Genomic DNA, 15752 nt, shown 5'->3' on the forward strand with positions numbered 1-15752 from the left:
CGGCGGGACAGACGAATGGGGGCAGACGGGGAAAATGGAGACTCATCCTCCTCTTCAACGATTCCTGTTCTCTGTCTGTCACTCCCGTCCCTCGTCAGCTTCAGAGTGAGAGACATCCCGTCCGCCAGCGTCCATCACGACCACATGGCGTCTTTGTGTGTGTGTGTGTGTGTGTGTGTGTGTGTGTGTGTGTGTGTGTGTGTGTGTGTGTGTGTGTGTGTGTGTGTGTGTGTGTGTGTGTGTGTGTGTGTGTGTGTGTGTGTGTGTGTGTGTGTGTGTGTGTGTGTGTGTGTGTGTGTGTGTGTGTCACCAATCCAGGGCCATCAGGTCACATCAGCGCGACTCGGGCAGTGTGTGAGCGCTCCTCAGTGAAGAGAGGAGAAAGCTGCTCGCCAGCAGAGCGGAGTCACGACGGGCAGCTGAGGAGGCGGACGTGGCCTCACGCCATTTTTCTACTTAACTTTTGAAAGCGTGGGCCCGGTCTTGAACCCGCTGTGTCACCAGCAGCGCGTCCGTCTGAGGAGCTGTAACATCTGTAACGTCAGGTCTGAGCCGAACGCAGCGGGGGTTCGTCTGATCGCCTGGCCGCAGGGACAGAGGGATATTTCCACGGTGTGCTGACGAAAAAACACCTGTTGCTTCATATTATTCTATATCTTCTGTGTTCTTGTCTCGCTTTATGACAATATATTTTTTTATTATTTGAAATTCTGAGACACAACGTGAGACCAAGAGTCCTGAAGACGAAGGAGACAACAGCTGCTGTCACACCCGAACATCTGGACAGGCCTGCAACATGACAGCTGGGTCATATGACACAGCTCTTGAATATATAAAAAGATCACACTAATATCCCAGTAAGTCTGTCACATGGTCACGGTGACGCACTCAACTTTCACTAAGATCATAAATGTCCTTTTCCAATAACTGTAATTAATGTTTATGCACAGTGTATAATAACAATGTTGGATTCTGTGTCTTGCTCCAGGGCTGTTTTTGGCGACACATTATAATTATTAATAACAATTATAATTATAATAATTACAATGGTTTTCATGATAAGAATTTTTCATCCAGCATTTGAAGACTGATGTGGACGTTGATTACCATGGCAACGGTCACAGCTTCGAGGGCTTGTGAAGTGTGTGTGTGTGTGTGTGTGTGTGTTTCCATCAGGAGCCTCACTCCTTCGCTGCAGCTCGTCCTCTGGTCTCATACCTGAGCTCTTTGAATTCATCCGATCGGTTTAAACCAATTTTTAATTAAATGTTATTCTCCTCAAACCGTCGACACGCTGATCACTGCAGTTTAAATGAGGTCAACTCAGAAAAAAAGAATCTGATGATGAGTCAGTAAAAAGAGTTTAAAACCAATTATACGTTGTTGTTGTTGTTGTTGTTGTGCTGTTTATTTTCCTTTCGTTTTTCCTGGAACGTAGAAATCAAAAGTAATGAGCCAAAAATACGGCGTGTGGCGTGTTGAAGCGTCTTCATGAACTCTGAGCCCGCACAAACACGACGTGAGAGAGTGGGAGCGTCTCCCTTCCGACAGATCAAAGGCTAATTGGAAGAAATATCTGCCGAGGGGATTTACAACTTTTTCAGAGTTTCTCCGAGATTTTTTCCAGGGGGATTGGGATTAAATTTCTTTGCGGACAGGGATCACGTAATCCCCTGACCCGGTGCAGATTTGGACGTAATTAGCATGAAACACCTTTTTTAACTCCCCGCTGGGTCAAACGCATTTTTCCGGCAAACGGGGGATCCTCCTCTATCTCGCTCCCGCATTCCTGCCGGACTCGTGGCGTGGCGGTGGGAGTGCGCTCTCGGAGATTAGCGGCGGCGTTGGCAGAGAAAGTCCCTGTTTGTTTCGCAACCAAATTCAATTTCCAGTCTAATCATTTCCACTGTGGCTCCGCTCTGTTTATCAGACACAGTGTTCCTCTCTGCACTCCACCTCTTTTCTTCACTCCTCAAATTTGTTCAGGCTTTAGTCTTCTGGACATACTATTAACTTTTTTTAATTTATTTTTTTCATTCGTCATTCAACTGATTTAATTTTCATTTCATAATGACTTCACGCAGTAATAACGTGGGTCCTTCTCTCTCCTCCTGCCTCCAGATCCCTCAGGTCAGCTACGCCTCTACCGCCCCGGAGCTGAGCGACGACCGGCGGTACGACTTCTTCTCCCGCGTCGTCCCCCCGGACAGTTTCCAGGCTCAGGCCATGGTGGACATCGTCAAGGCCATGGGCTGGAACTACGTCTCCACCGTGGCCTCGGAGGGCAGCTACGGGGAGAAGGGGGTGGACGCCTTCATGCAGCTCTCCAGGGAAGCAGGTAGGAACGAGCGGCAGGTCACCGTTGGAGCCCGAACTCTTTCTAGGTGTACTTTTCCGTTCTAGGTGTATTTTCTTCTCTCCCTCCAGTCTCATTTTGACTCGGCGTGTCTCATGTTTCACTGCAACTCGAACGCGATCGCGGCAGGAAGAACTCAATCAGGTGTTTGTGCGGAATTACACAGTTGACAACCAAAATTGGATTGGTCGGGTTCTGCGTGGAGTTTGAATATTCTCTCTTTGTGGGAGTGGAAACATTTTCCATGTCTCACCAATATTGCAGGAAAACCTGTGGGCTGGAAGTACAACATGATATAATATGATGAAATACACTCACGCGTTCTCTCATGGATCCTGCAGGGTTTTCATGGAACTCCATTTGTCAGGTGACTGTTGGTGTCACGACTCAATCACGTGTTACATTTTTGAGCTGACAGTTTTTTGTTTCTTTTACAGATTCTGTTTCATATTTTGAGAAATTAAAAATGAGACCCGTAGAAGAAAGGGATTTTAATTAAATATATCAATCTTGAACTTAGATTTTTAGCTCAAGTACTTTCAGAACGTGGAATATCTGATTATTCTTTCTGGCTGTGGTTCTGTACATGACGTGTAATTACGGTGATTTTTCTTTCCTTTGTAGTCGGAGGCGACAGGTCTTCAGGTTGTCCAGCGGATATTTCCTCACTGTCCGTTAGCTGCGGCTTTTGTGTGTGCGCCGGGGGGGGATCTGGGTTTTTTCGGCTCAGCCCTTGCTCCGTAAATCGAAAACGATGAAATGGTGCGGACCGCACCACGCAACACCTCGAGAGCAGTTTGGGAACATCACTCGTCGGCACTTTAAGAACCCGTGCTTTCGGGTGGTGCTGCCTCGTGGTCGGTGCGTCGGACTCACACACCGAGGACCCGGGGTTGCGACTCGGCCACAGCAGAAAAACTCACAACAATAAGACGAGAATCGCTCCCTGCCCCTTTAATGCTGATGTCAAAATCCCGGCTGTTTTTGTTTAGTGGGGTCGTTACGTCATTTGTCTCCGTTCTATTTGAGGGTTCCACAGTGTGGGGTTATGAAAACGACCCGATTTACATGACAAAGTGCTAATTCTGTGTCGTTTTTTTTTCTCCCTCAATGCTTCCAAAAGTAGTCAGTTAAAAAAGAGAGAGAGAGAGAAACGTGTGCAGATTGAGCAACATGAAACAGATCCGAGATAAACTGGTGAGTCGCAGAAGCTTGAAAGGAATTAATTAGCCGACACAGCGATGTTGATTGCTCTCTGAATAATCTCTGTGACATTTAGAGCAATCTGATCGCTCCTCACAACTACACAGTCGGGATGCGTCCTGACATTCATGTGCTTTGAGGTTTTTTTTAACCGGGATTATTAAAGAGTATTAAAAGGGCGCGGCGCGGCGTCGGGGAGCGCGGCGCGGCGACCGGCGCTCTGTGAACTCTGCTTACGACAAACAGTCGCCCCCGGTCGTGTCCGAGCAGCAGAGAGCGGCTGGTTTGATTTGATAAAGTGAGCGGCACATCAGCTCGACTCAGTGTGACTCTTCATCCTCACAACGGGTTTCCTTCAAGAGTGCGCTCAGGAGACATTGTGTTGAGCGGATAAAACATGACCACACTCACGTATAAGGATGAGTTGTGACGCCACACAAAGACACGTGACGAAAACATTGACTCCGTCTTTGTGTAGCAATCAGGAAAGTTTGCAGGATCATTTTGTGGCATCAGTTTGGTCACCGGAGCTTGGTTTTTTCATGTATTCATTTATTCTTTATAAATTAGCTTTATTAAAAAGCTGCTGTCAAGCATCGGCCTGACCAGTAGATCTTATCCGACAACAGCACAGCGGATATAAATACATTTTTTACCATGCATTTACTGCAGTTTGTGACATTACAGAACCCTGAGGGGCTAGTTTTTTGTTATTGCAATACTCAATTTGGCCACAAGAGGATGAGGTGCAACACTTCCTCATTCTAAACAGGACGAAACAACCATCATGTTTTTTTTAAATGAGATTCAAAATCTCCAGGAGGAAAACATGAAGGTTTTTCCTCTTCCAGTTAAAACTGAGGAAAGTGTGGCCAACAAACAACAGCAACAACAGACACCTGCTTCTCGAGGTCTGGCCAAAAAACCTACATTTTTCGACGGCCGACAAACTGACGAAAGCATCAGAGGAGGGGTTTCACTTTTTGTGTGTGCGTGTTGCTGTTGCTTCTTTGTAGAGCTGTGTGCAGCGCTCCTTTGCTTCTCTCGCTCTCTGTTTCTCGGGCTGACCTCGACTTAACTCCGATATCTTTAGTATCTAAAGCCCTGCGGCTGTGACCGACTGTGAGCAGGTCTCGGTGACCTCTGACCCCTCTGGGCCAGTGACCGCCCGGTGCGTTTTGGACGCTCCGAGGAGCCTCGGGTGTCTTTGTCAACACGGACATTGATTCTTCAGCAAGTGTCAATAATGGGAACGGCTGCAGCGACTGAACAACCACCGTTCAGCTTCCTGCTGCTCAGGCTGAAACAGTCCACGGATGCGGGACGACCTTCAGGTCTGTGCAGACAAAGTAATTGCTCTCTAATCCACTTACTTTCCGACGTTATCAATCCGAGAAGACGTCCTGCAACCACGCCGACGACGAAGACGACGACGGGGTTATCGGCAGATTTGTTCTTTTAGTAATCCACCGCGTATTGATCGCAGGAGGTTCCTTCTATCAGTTGGCGGACACACATCATCGCCCCCTCGCCCATAAACACACACTCACACACACACACATAGACTGTAATATAATTAGACAATGTTCATTTCCAGCAGGGCGTTAAAGATAGGAGCCCACACACACACACACACACACACACACACACACACACAGTGATTAGTCAGGTGGTAGGAGACTGATAAGCAGGAAGGAGTTTATTTCTTCTCGTGATCTGTTTCCTCTGTATTACTACATTATTACGTGACAACTCAGTCATTACCTGATGTGATCCCGCTGTGAGATGATCTGGAGTTTAACTTCGTATATTAATGTGGACAGAAAAGATTAAAAGCTGCGATCTAGCGATCAGTCAAGTCGAGGGGCTGACGGACGCCTCCCTCCTTCATAACTCCTCCCTCTCCCGGCGTCCATCTTTTGAACTCGGCCTTCATTTCGATCGCGGCTGCACACCCGTAAGGTTGTGTCACTGCGTCTCGCACACTTGTGACACGCTGTCACTCACACTCACACACACAAGGTGACAACTGTCCCGGTGCCGAGCCTTCAGACCAGGTCAGTCCGGGTCAGCGCGTGGAAGACAAACGTCACCTGCTCCCGTCGAGGACGAAACTCACTGAGGTTAGTTTGTGATCGGGGCTCTTTTCATTCCGCTGCATCCCGATACGCAGACACATTGGAGAGGAGCCTCAGGAACCTGCCGTCATTACCTCTGAATCAGCAGGATTGTGAAGGGGAAAAAAAAAACGCTGCCAGATATTTGCTCTCCATTCCCTCAGAGGTTGAGGATGCTGACGGGGTAACCGGGCGGGGCTCCGTAATGCCAACTGAAGTCCGCGTCTCCGAGCTGTTTGCCATGCGGAGCATTCTGAGCGAGGGGCGCTGGTGAAGCACGAGGAACTACCTGCTGCCGCTGTTTGCTTCAAGATGGAAGTGTTTTCACCTTGATTCTTTTTTTCTTTTCACGCGGTCGACGCCGACACTCAGAATCATTCATGAATCGTCTCGCAAAAGGCTTCAGCGTCGCGTCTGACTGAGCTCCGTGTGATGCTAGGTCGGATTATAACAGGAGGAATCCACTCGCCTCATTCAAATAGATCAAACACAAATTCCTAATTTATTTTTTCCGCGGTTAGTAGCAAACAGCTGTTAGAATACCTCTTGTGTTTGTACTGGAATCCGCGGAGCGTCGGAGAGGACACGGAGAAGAAAATGAGATCTCGCAAAAGCTGCCAATTCAATACACAGTCAATACAATGATTTGATGTCTTTACATTTGAGGCCAATCTCCAAATACACCTCTCCCACGGGTGTGTGCGCTCCGCCGTTGTGTCCGCGGAGGTTCTCACTCGTCCCGGTCCTAGTTGAATCCGGTGTGGAATCACAAGTAAGTGGACTGGGTTGTAATTTCTTGAAGACGTTTCACCTTCGTCCAAGAAGCTTATTCGGTTCTTGGATAAGAGTCGAAGCGTCTTAAAGAAATTACCACCAAGTCCAGTCCCTCCACTGTTCTCTCCATGTCGTCCCCCCCCCCCCGCGGCACCGTGGGATTCTGTATCAGAGAAAAAGAAAAATGGTATCTGGTCATTTCTACCCATATGTCATGACCACGGGTGAGAGATCATAATCCAAATCATTGGTTGGACCTTTTTAAACGTCCAGACTGGAGGCTTAAAGAAACCTCAGCATCAATATCACCGCGGCGCTTTAAAGAAGTTGATAATGAAGACGTGCGTTAAAGATTTATTTCATTAAGACGTGTCTTGTTGGCATGAAAAACGCCTCTGCACAGTATTAAAATCATACTGAATCACATTAACCTGATACAAATACAGTAATAGAGTGAGCTGCATACAGATGAAGGTGCCGCTGCACAACCTCCGCAAAAGAAAAAAGAAAAAAGTATAATTGGCCTCATTTTGGGAGATAGTGAGCATATGGTTGAACAAGAGAACGACACAGGGGTCGCGGCGGCGGTGACCTTTATGTAAGATGAGTTTAAAAGTTGTAATGGCTCAGCAGGAGTTAGCAGTTGGATTAGTGCAGAGGAGCCGTCGAGGCCCCGACTCTGCCGACGGTCCTTAGCTCGTCCTGTTTCCATGGCGCCTGGTGCAGCTGTTTGCCCCTTCATCCTCCTCCATCTTCCTCCTAAGCAGCCATTCCCCCCTCGGCGGGTGTTTACTCATAAATTCATTAGGCCGGAGAGGAATTAGAAGCACCGCCGCCACCGGCCAATGCAGCATCTCATGTGCCTATTTGATTACCTGGGATGCCCGGACGGCATCCGTCAGCCGTTTACGAGTCCTCAGCAGCGACGCGTACTTATCGCCGTAGTGGGAGCTGCGGGGGCGGGGGCGGGACCAAGATGCCGCAAATGGAAAGAGAGGTGGCTTCCCTTTACTTCATCGGACCATGCTGCGCCACTCTGGGACTGATGGGCAGTCGGAGCCCATTCAGGGAGAGATCAGTCAGCGGGAGGAAACATGGCGCCGGCGTTCAGCAAAGTGTTTGAACACTGCGGCCGCTGGACTAATGTTTCCTCAGCTGCCATTCATCAAGATAACTTGTCTGCCTCTCGCCTCAATATTCCATTTTGTAAAACAAGTCCACCGCTTCTGTTTTCCTTTTTTTCCTCTTTTCTCCCGCCACAGCTCCGTCATTATCTTCAAACAGTCATACTTCTCCGTCGCACTGACAGCGACTGACACAGTTTCACGCCTCGCTCCTCCTCCGTTTCACCGCGTAAGCAAATTCTAAAACAGATGCGGAGTAATTTTTCCGAAACAAGCATTTTTTTTAAAGAGAAGCCTAATGGCGTCCCGGGGGCAGCGAGTCCGGGCCGCATGAATATTTCAGGGTGGAGTCTTTATGTGAGCTGTTTAAAATTTGAAGGGGTTACGGTCCAGTGCCTTTGATACGCATCGGCTCAATATCACGTCCAGATCAAGGACGCTGAGAGGGAATGAAAAGAGTAAAGAAAATAACTCCAGGTTTTGTTATTCATACTGGAGTGAGTTATACTGGAGTTTATACTGTTGTGATACTGGAGTTATACTGGCGTGATACTAGTGTTTATACTGGAGTTATACTGGAGTTTTACCGGAGTTATACTGTTGTGATACTGGAGTTTATACTGTTGTGATACTGGAGTTTATACTGTTGTGATACTGGAGTTTATACTGTTGTGATACTGGAGTTTATACTGTTGTGATACTGGAGTTTATACTGTTGTGATACTAGAGTTATACTGTTGTGATACTAGAGTTATACTGTTGTGATACTGGAGTTTATACTGTTGTGATACTAGAGTTATACTGTTGTGATACTAGAGTTATACTGTTGTGATACTATAGTTATACTGGCGTGATACTAGTGTTTATACTGGCGTGATACTAGTGTTTATACTGGAGTTATACTGGAGTTTTACCGGAGTTATACTGTTGTGATACTAGAGTTATACTGTTGTGATACTAGAGTTATACTGTTGTGATACTGGAGTTTATACTGTTGTGATACTGGAGTTTATACTGTTGTGATACTAGAGTTATACTGTTGTGATACTGGAGTTTATACTGTTGTGATACTGGAGTTATACTGGAGTTTTACCGGAGTTATACTGTTGTGATACTGGAGTTTATACTGTTGTGATACTAGAGTTATACTGTTGTGATACTAGAGTTATACTGTTGTGATACTAGAGTTATACTGTTGTGATACTAGAGTTATACTGTTGTGATACTAGAGTTTATACTGTTGTGATACTAGAGTTATACTGTTGTGATACTGGAGTTTATACTGTTGTGATACTAGAGTTATACTGTTGTGATACTAGAGTTATACTGTTGTGATACTAGAGTTTATACTGTTGTGATACTAGAGTTATACTGTTGTGATACTGGAGTTTATACTGTTGTGATACTAGAGTTATACTGTTGTGATACTAGAGTTTATACTGTTGTGATACTGGAGTTTATACTGTTGTGATACTGGAGTTTATACTGTTGTGATACTAGAGTTATACTGTTGTGATACTGGAGTTTATACTGTTGTGATACTGGAGTTTATACTGTTGTGATACTAGAGTTATACTGTTGTGATACTAGAGTTATACTGTTGTGATACTAGAGTTATACTGTTGTGATACTAGAGTTATACTGATGTTATACTGGAGTTTATACTGATGTTATACTGGAGTTTATACTGTTGTGATACTAGAGTTATACTGATGTTATACTGGAGTTTAAATTTGATTTATACTGGTGCTATACTGTTGTTATACAAGTGTTTATACTGGAGTTATACGTTTCTTTATAGTGAAATTATACTGTTAACTGATTTTAAACTAGTTAGACTGGAGTTAATACTGGTTTTACACTGGATTTAGACTGGAATTATATTGGAATTAAACTGGTTATTACACTGGTTTTATACTGGAGTTTATACTGGATTTACTCTGCAGTTACACTGGTTTTACACTGGTGCTATATTGGCGCTAAACTGGTTTTACACTGGATGTACACTGGGGTTACACTGTAGTCAGTGTAGGTACTGACTCAGTGACTCGTCGGCTCCTGCTGAATCAGAGCTGACATAGAAACAGACATTTGACCTTTTTAATTCCATCCAGGGCTCCAGGTGGAGTGTGACTGAACTAGGTGCTGGCTCCGTCATGAGTCGTATATGTGATGCGAGTCGACGTTCTGCGAGTCACATTCAAGGTGTTTAAAGTCCTTCTGTCTCGGGGCCAAAGAGGAGAAGATAAGAGCAGACCACTCTTGACTCGGGCTTGTATTAAATGTCCTTTAGATCAGAAGTTTAAAAAGGGAAGTCAAAAGAGCGGAACTGGGATAAAGTCGTGTTAATACAGAACTGTTCATGTCAAAAGTATCATTGGAGTCAGAGCCCTTGATGAACAGTTTAGAACTTTGTTTCAGGGCCGGTTCCACCAGTGAACACGCAGAGGTCAAGTCCCTGGACCTTATACGATGAGAACAAAATAAGAGTTTTAAAAAAAAAAAACCTGAACTTTTTTCCTCGTCTGAGTGGATAAAAAAAAAAAATTTACCGAATGCAAAAAGGCCCTGATATATGTAAAGTCTGAGTGTGAGCTCATTCATCAGCCCGTACGCCACATTGACAATGCAGTCATAACATCACATATTAGTCTATCCATCACCCTGACGCGCGGCGCCTGAGCAAACTGCCTCATTCAACCCGGCATGTGTTTGTGCTCCGGAGGAAACTGAGCTCGTCTGATCTGACTGAACTTGGTCAATAATTCTGTTGTTTTGGCGGCGGAAAAGTTTCAATTGAACGGCAGACAAATTAACAGTTGGAGGCTAAAATAAAAGCTTTTGCTTTTGCTTGTCGGGTTTTGTGTTTTGTCAGACTTAACTCCCTCAATATCCCATGTGTCATTGGGGAGATTAGCCAGGATATAAAAAATGCACCTGCTGTAATCCTGATTATTAATATTCATGTGGACAAAGCCTCTGATGTTGTTCACTTTACATTTCACCCCTTGATTCTTTCTTTTATGGACCTAAAAGTTCAAACTGCGCCTGTGAATTTACTCATCCTGTCGTCCGACGATAAAAGATTTCTGGAATTTTTAACTCCTCCTGTGACTATTAATATTGGCAGTTAGCGACCGGAGCACAGGGACCGGCACCGTCCAAAGCCCTCGACAACAGGGAGCAGGCTGTCGTCAGGACTTTCGCTGTTGAGCCGCTAGTTACTGTCGACTCCGCTATTGGCCACAGCCAGACCGATATCGATATGTATGCCTTTCACATGCACAATGGTATCGACCGATATGTTTAGGGCCCGACCGATACTATGGGCCAACTGATAAGAGACTTTAAAGGTGCATTTATGCATACTGTTTACGTACAATAATATTAATTTTGATTTCTATTTATTTAGCTGTATTTGTACGTTTTTCATGATACAGTTTATGGTTAAACTAAAATGTCAAGCCTCAATTACATTTATTTGTCATAAAGCTTTGATGACATGATCTTAGGAATCAGTGACAGATTCAAAAAAAAAATATCTATATATATGTATATATATATATACATATATATATACATATATATATCGGGAATCTTGTACTCCCTAATAATGATATCGGCAGTGGCCCCCAACAATCCATATCGGTCGTGCTCTACTATTGGCTGCTGTGGACGTCAATCGATGACCACGACGGTTCCCTCCACAGCTTCATAAGCGAGTTGAATCCAATACACGTTTTGTAAACAATCCGTGAGTGTTTCCTCTCAGTCGGTTCTGTGTTTTCTCGCTGGTCGAATGGTGGAAACGTCGGCGTCCAGCCTGCTGAATGTGCGAGGAGCCTGATGAAACCTTGGACAAAGCCTCTTCAGCTCCGCCTCCGTGCTGCCTCAGCACTGTGCTGCCGAGGGACTCCGACCGTCCACCGTTGTGTGTTTGCGCTCACAGAAATGGCAATTTTCTCTCTCATTCTCTCCGTTCGACTCCCCGTGCCCCCCGGGGAAAATAGAAATGCTGGTTGCTGCCTGGCCTTCCCCCTGACGATCGGCACCTCATCAAATGTTCATTTCTCTGGTCAATAATTGACTCCGGCCCCTCTATTATCCTCGTGTTAGCAGGAAGATTAGAGGCGAGATCTGCTCCTGAGCAGCTCCTCTTTCATTAGCACAGATGAGGAACAGAACGGGATTGATTAAAAATCCAGAGGTGGGGTGTGTGGGTGGTGATCGTGTTTCTGTGTGTGTGTGTGTTTGTGTGTGTGTGAGAGATGCGTCTGTGTTATCTGTGCTGTAGATCAGTTTAAATTATGCAGAAATAATGATTCTGAAACCAAGACAGCAAACATCCACAATGTCGTGTCCGGATACCGGAACCTCGCCCCTCCGACTCCCGACCGCACTGCTGTCGCCGTCGCCGCCGTTCAACTCGCTTTACGTTACCGATGCAGCAAAACAAAATGTTTCATTTCACTATTAATCATTAGATATTATCATATTCAAAGTTGCGAGCAGCTGTATATTTTACACGTGTGTCTTCGATCCGGTCTGAATGCGTCCTGACCCGGCAGGGTCCAGGAGAGACGCTGTAGTGAAAACAAATCCAGTCTTAATATTTAGCATCTGTGTGTGGTGGTCTTTTTTTATTAAACATCTGTTGGCTTTGATTATAACCCTCCGCGTGTATCGTCAGTTCAACTTTTCATGAAGAAAGTTACTTCACTCATTACTGACATTCAGCGCTAAGGGGGGGGGTGTGTGTGTGTGTGTGTGTGTGTGTGTGTGTGTGTGTGTGTGTGTGTGTGTGTGTGTGTGTGTGTGTGTGTGTGTGTGTGTGTGTGTGTGTGTGTGTGTGTGTGTGTGTGTGTGTGTGTGTGTGTGTGTGTGGCAGTGACATAAATCCACACCTCTGCTGATGATGTAGGGACGTGTTCCAGTCAGTTATAGGGCAGACGACTAAAATAAGAGCTCATCATATTGGACCGTCAGGCAGTTTCCTCCATAACAGTTCCCATCACGACGAGGTTCTGTTGTGGTCGTATTCCTCCACCGAGGGCCGGGTGGTTTTCTGCCGAGACACTCAGACAGCTAACGAAGCCAACATCGTGTCTTTTCTGTTCACCTTGCAAAAAGGCAAACTTCCTCTGAGAAAACAAACTTCCTCCGTGTGAGGAAAACTCTTTTTCTAAGGTGAGTGTTGTATCAAAGAAGTCATGTTTCACTGCTGAGTATCGCCCTCCTTCCTGTTCAGTCCCGTCTGAACACATATTTTTAGATTCCGTGTCACTTACACTTCGCATCGAACATCATTATGTCTGATGTCTTCAGGAGAAACCAGAGAAAAAGCCTCACAGAGAATCTGGCTGTTTTGGAGTTTTCCCCTCGGTAATCGCAGTGATTCCGGTGACAGTCGTCTGTTCATCGCTGGGCTTCGCTGCAAACAGCAGCCGATCACAGTCAGTCCAGCTGCTGTTGCGCGACTCAGTTTGACCCAATGTGAACGAACGTGAGCTAAAAGCTCAGTGCGATGCACTGGATCCTGTTCCGTACGCTCTAAAACATGACTGGAGCGGTCGTTTCCACGCTGTCGGAGCTGCTGAGTGCCGTAACGTAATCACACCGGAGCACAGTCCCGTCAGAGGTGACAAAACCCATTAGCAATATTGGACGCTTCTTCTGTCCCACGGACAGTGAGACTCATCTGACCGGTCGTTTTTTTGTCCCCGGGTGGAAATCTGCTCCACGAAACATGTAGATCGCGAGTGGCCTGAGCATAATCTGAATATAATAGAATACACAGGTGACATGTCACGTAATCAAAGGCCCCCTCCGCTCCACATAGTGACCTGTGGCCCATTCACAGTCGCCCCGTTCATCCCCGTGAGTCGACACATTCACTTCCACTGCCGCCTGACGTACAGCCGTAATTTCCCTAAGCTGCGTCTGCCACGGGCGAGATCGCGGCGACGCGACGCGATGCGGCGCCAGGCGAAGCCTCCAGCGATGCACCTGCAGCCAGGGGCCAATTTCAGCAGGGATTTTATTACGTTGCAAAAAAAATCACGGCTCCGTCTTCCAAACGGCGGAGGGAAAGTGAAAGTCACAGAGGAGATTCTACAGCAGCACAGTGGACAGAATATAGGAGAAATAGCAGAATAAAAAGAAATTTACAGGAATTAAAAAAAAAAACCTGTATGTATACGTTGACGAGGAACATAACGAAGCGGCGGCGTTAGGGTGAGTGGTTGGACGCGGGGCGTCCCCGTCCCAAAACTTTTCTCACCTGTTCACCTGTCATCACGTCCTTACCCAGACTGCACCTCTACTTTAAAAGGTTCAAAGTGTCATCGGTTGTCTTTCTCTGCATGTGCAGTGCTCTAGGGCTGCGACTACCGACTATTTTCATCATCGATTCATCCGTTGATCTTTTTGTTGTTGTTGTTTGGTGCATTCAATGTCATGAAATATCATAAAATGTCAATCGTGTTTCCCTCAAACCCCCAAGAAGATGTTTTGTTTTTGTTCACAAACCAAAGATATTTAGTTAACTGTCACAGAGGAGCAAAGGAAATAAAAATATTCAATTAAATGTAAATTTTAAGAAGCTGAAATCTGACAATTTTGATTTTTTTTTTCTCATAAAGACTATTTAGTAGTCGATTACTAATCAATTAATCGATACTTAGTAAACCGTGGCCTGGTTTACACATTAGGAATATTCGGTCAAAAAACACGACCCCCCTCTCCACCAGGAAGTTGAGTGATGTAAAGTTCTCAAATGTAAAAACGTCTTTTGACTCCTCATTATAAAAAAAAGCTTTTATGAATTTAGAAATAATCCTCCTTAGTCCTGTTTACAAAAATGTCAAATATTTCAAACAATCTTCTCTTTCTTGTTCCGGAGCCCTGTGATGCTCTGTGTTTCATTATTATCAAAGCCCCCTGAGAATAAATCATATTCAACTGAAGAGTTGTGATCGTTCATAAAACTGCATCAGTGAAAAAAGTGTCCGTTTTTTTTGTCATCCAGAACAAAGTCGCCTGAGAATCACAAACCTCGCTCCGGATCAGACTCCACATCTGCCTTGCAGCTTGCACCTGTTGACGCCCCGTAGCCGTCCACATACATGTGAGAATCCCATCATGTGTGAGTGAGTCTCCGGGCCGACGGCGAATCAGCACGTACGGGTCTCCGGTTGTATCGCCACGGGCCGCCCCCCCCGAAGCCCTTTGACTTCAACTGTCATTAACCCACTAACTCGTCGGCTTATCGTGCGAGATCAACGCAGGACGCCGGAGTGGTCTGCTCCGCGGGCCGTTCGAATCACCATACAGCCTGTGGCTCTTCGCGCTGACTTCCGGCGGGGGGGGGGGGGGCAGTTGCTCCGAATGTGAGACTCGTCACTTACTGTGGCAACGTCAGTGATCGACTGTGCTCCGTTTAACGTGACCTGCAAATGTGCTCACGGCTCCGGCCTGTAGACTGCGAGGGCCAACATGAGCCTCACAGATGAAAGAGGCCGCAGTGTATGATTTACTGAAAATAGGAAAAGAAGAGGGTGAAGACGAGAAACCCTCCACAAAGACGCAGCCTCGCGTGCGTCGTTCATTTAGTTTCACCCTCACATTCCAAGAATGACTGAGAGATTCTTTCATATTTCGTATTCCGGGGTCATTGGGGGGGGGGGGGGGAATCAGCGTTGAGATATGTCTTTGTTTTGGTTCGTTTGTGAAACCCCCAACATGTGAAAGTGGAATCCAGATTCCATCTGTGACAGAGCGAGCAGCGGATCAAATATAACCCCCGACGAATCCGAAACGCCCACAGAGACGTTCTTTTCTCTGGTGTCAGCAGTCGGTTTATCATTGACCCATTTTCTTTATTTAACACCCAGTGTGTTCCCACAAGACGAGAGAGAGAGAGAGAGAGAGAGAGAGAGACGACTCCGAGCTGAGAGATCCGCCACAGATCTGAGATCTGATGACTCGAGGCCGAGGAGGTCAGAGGCTCGTGTGTGTGTGTGTGTGTGTGTGTGTGTGCACATACAGTACACACACACCAGCTGCCCTGGAGATCGTCAGGTTTTTGTAGAAATCTGTGAATATTTCAACAGAATCATTTGAAGGGAAGTTAGAAATAAAAACTTTATGTATTAAGTTTAAAGGTTTAGGGCCATCCCT

At 45.9% G+C, this 15752-nt stretch overlaps 1 protein-coding gene across 7 annotated transcripts in view; it reads left to right on the forward strand.

The window, feature by feature from the left end:
* The window catches only part of LOC118309605 (metabotropic glutamate receptor 7), a 215066-nt gene that overhangs the window by 110666 nt on the left and 88648 nt on the right, over positions 1-15752 (forward strand). For 6 of the 7 annotated variants that reach the window (XM_035631934.2, XM_035631935.2, XM_047332806.1 and 3 more), the window contains one exon: positions 2122-2338. In XM_035631934.2, the coding sequence (XP_035487827.2) occupies positions 2227-2338 (112 nt within the window). In that variant the 5' untranslated portion in view covers positions 2122-2226. Of the gene's footprint in view, positions 1-340; positions 858-2121; positions 2339-15752 lie in introns of those variants that run through there. The other variant, XM_035631937.2, reaches the window with a different exon arrangement.

Source organism: Scophthalmus maximus, chromosome 6 (assembly GCF_022379125.1).
Source record: "Scophthalmus maximus strain ysfricsl-2021 chromosome 6, ASM2237912v1, whole genome shotgun sequence".
NCBI lineage: Eukaryota > Metazoa > Chordata > Actinopteri > Pleuronectiformes > Scophthalmidae > Scophthalmus > Scophthalmus maximus.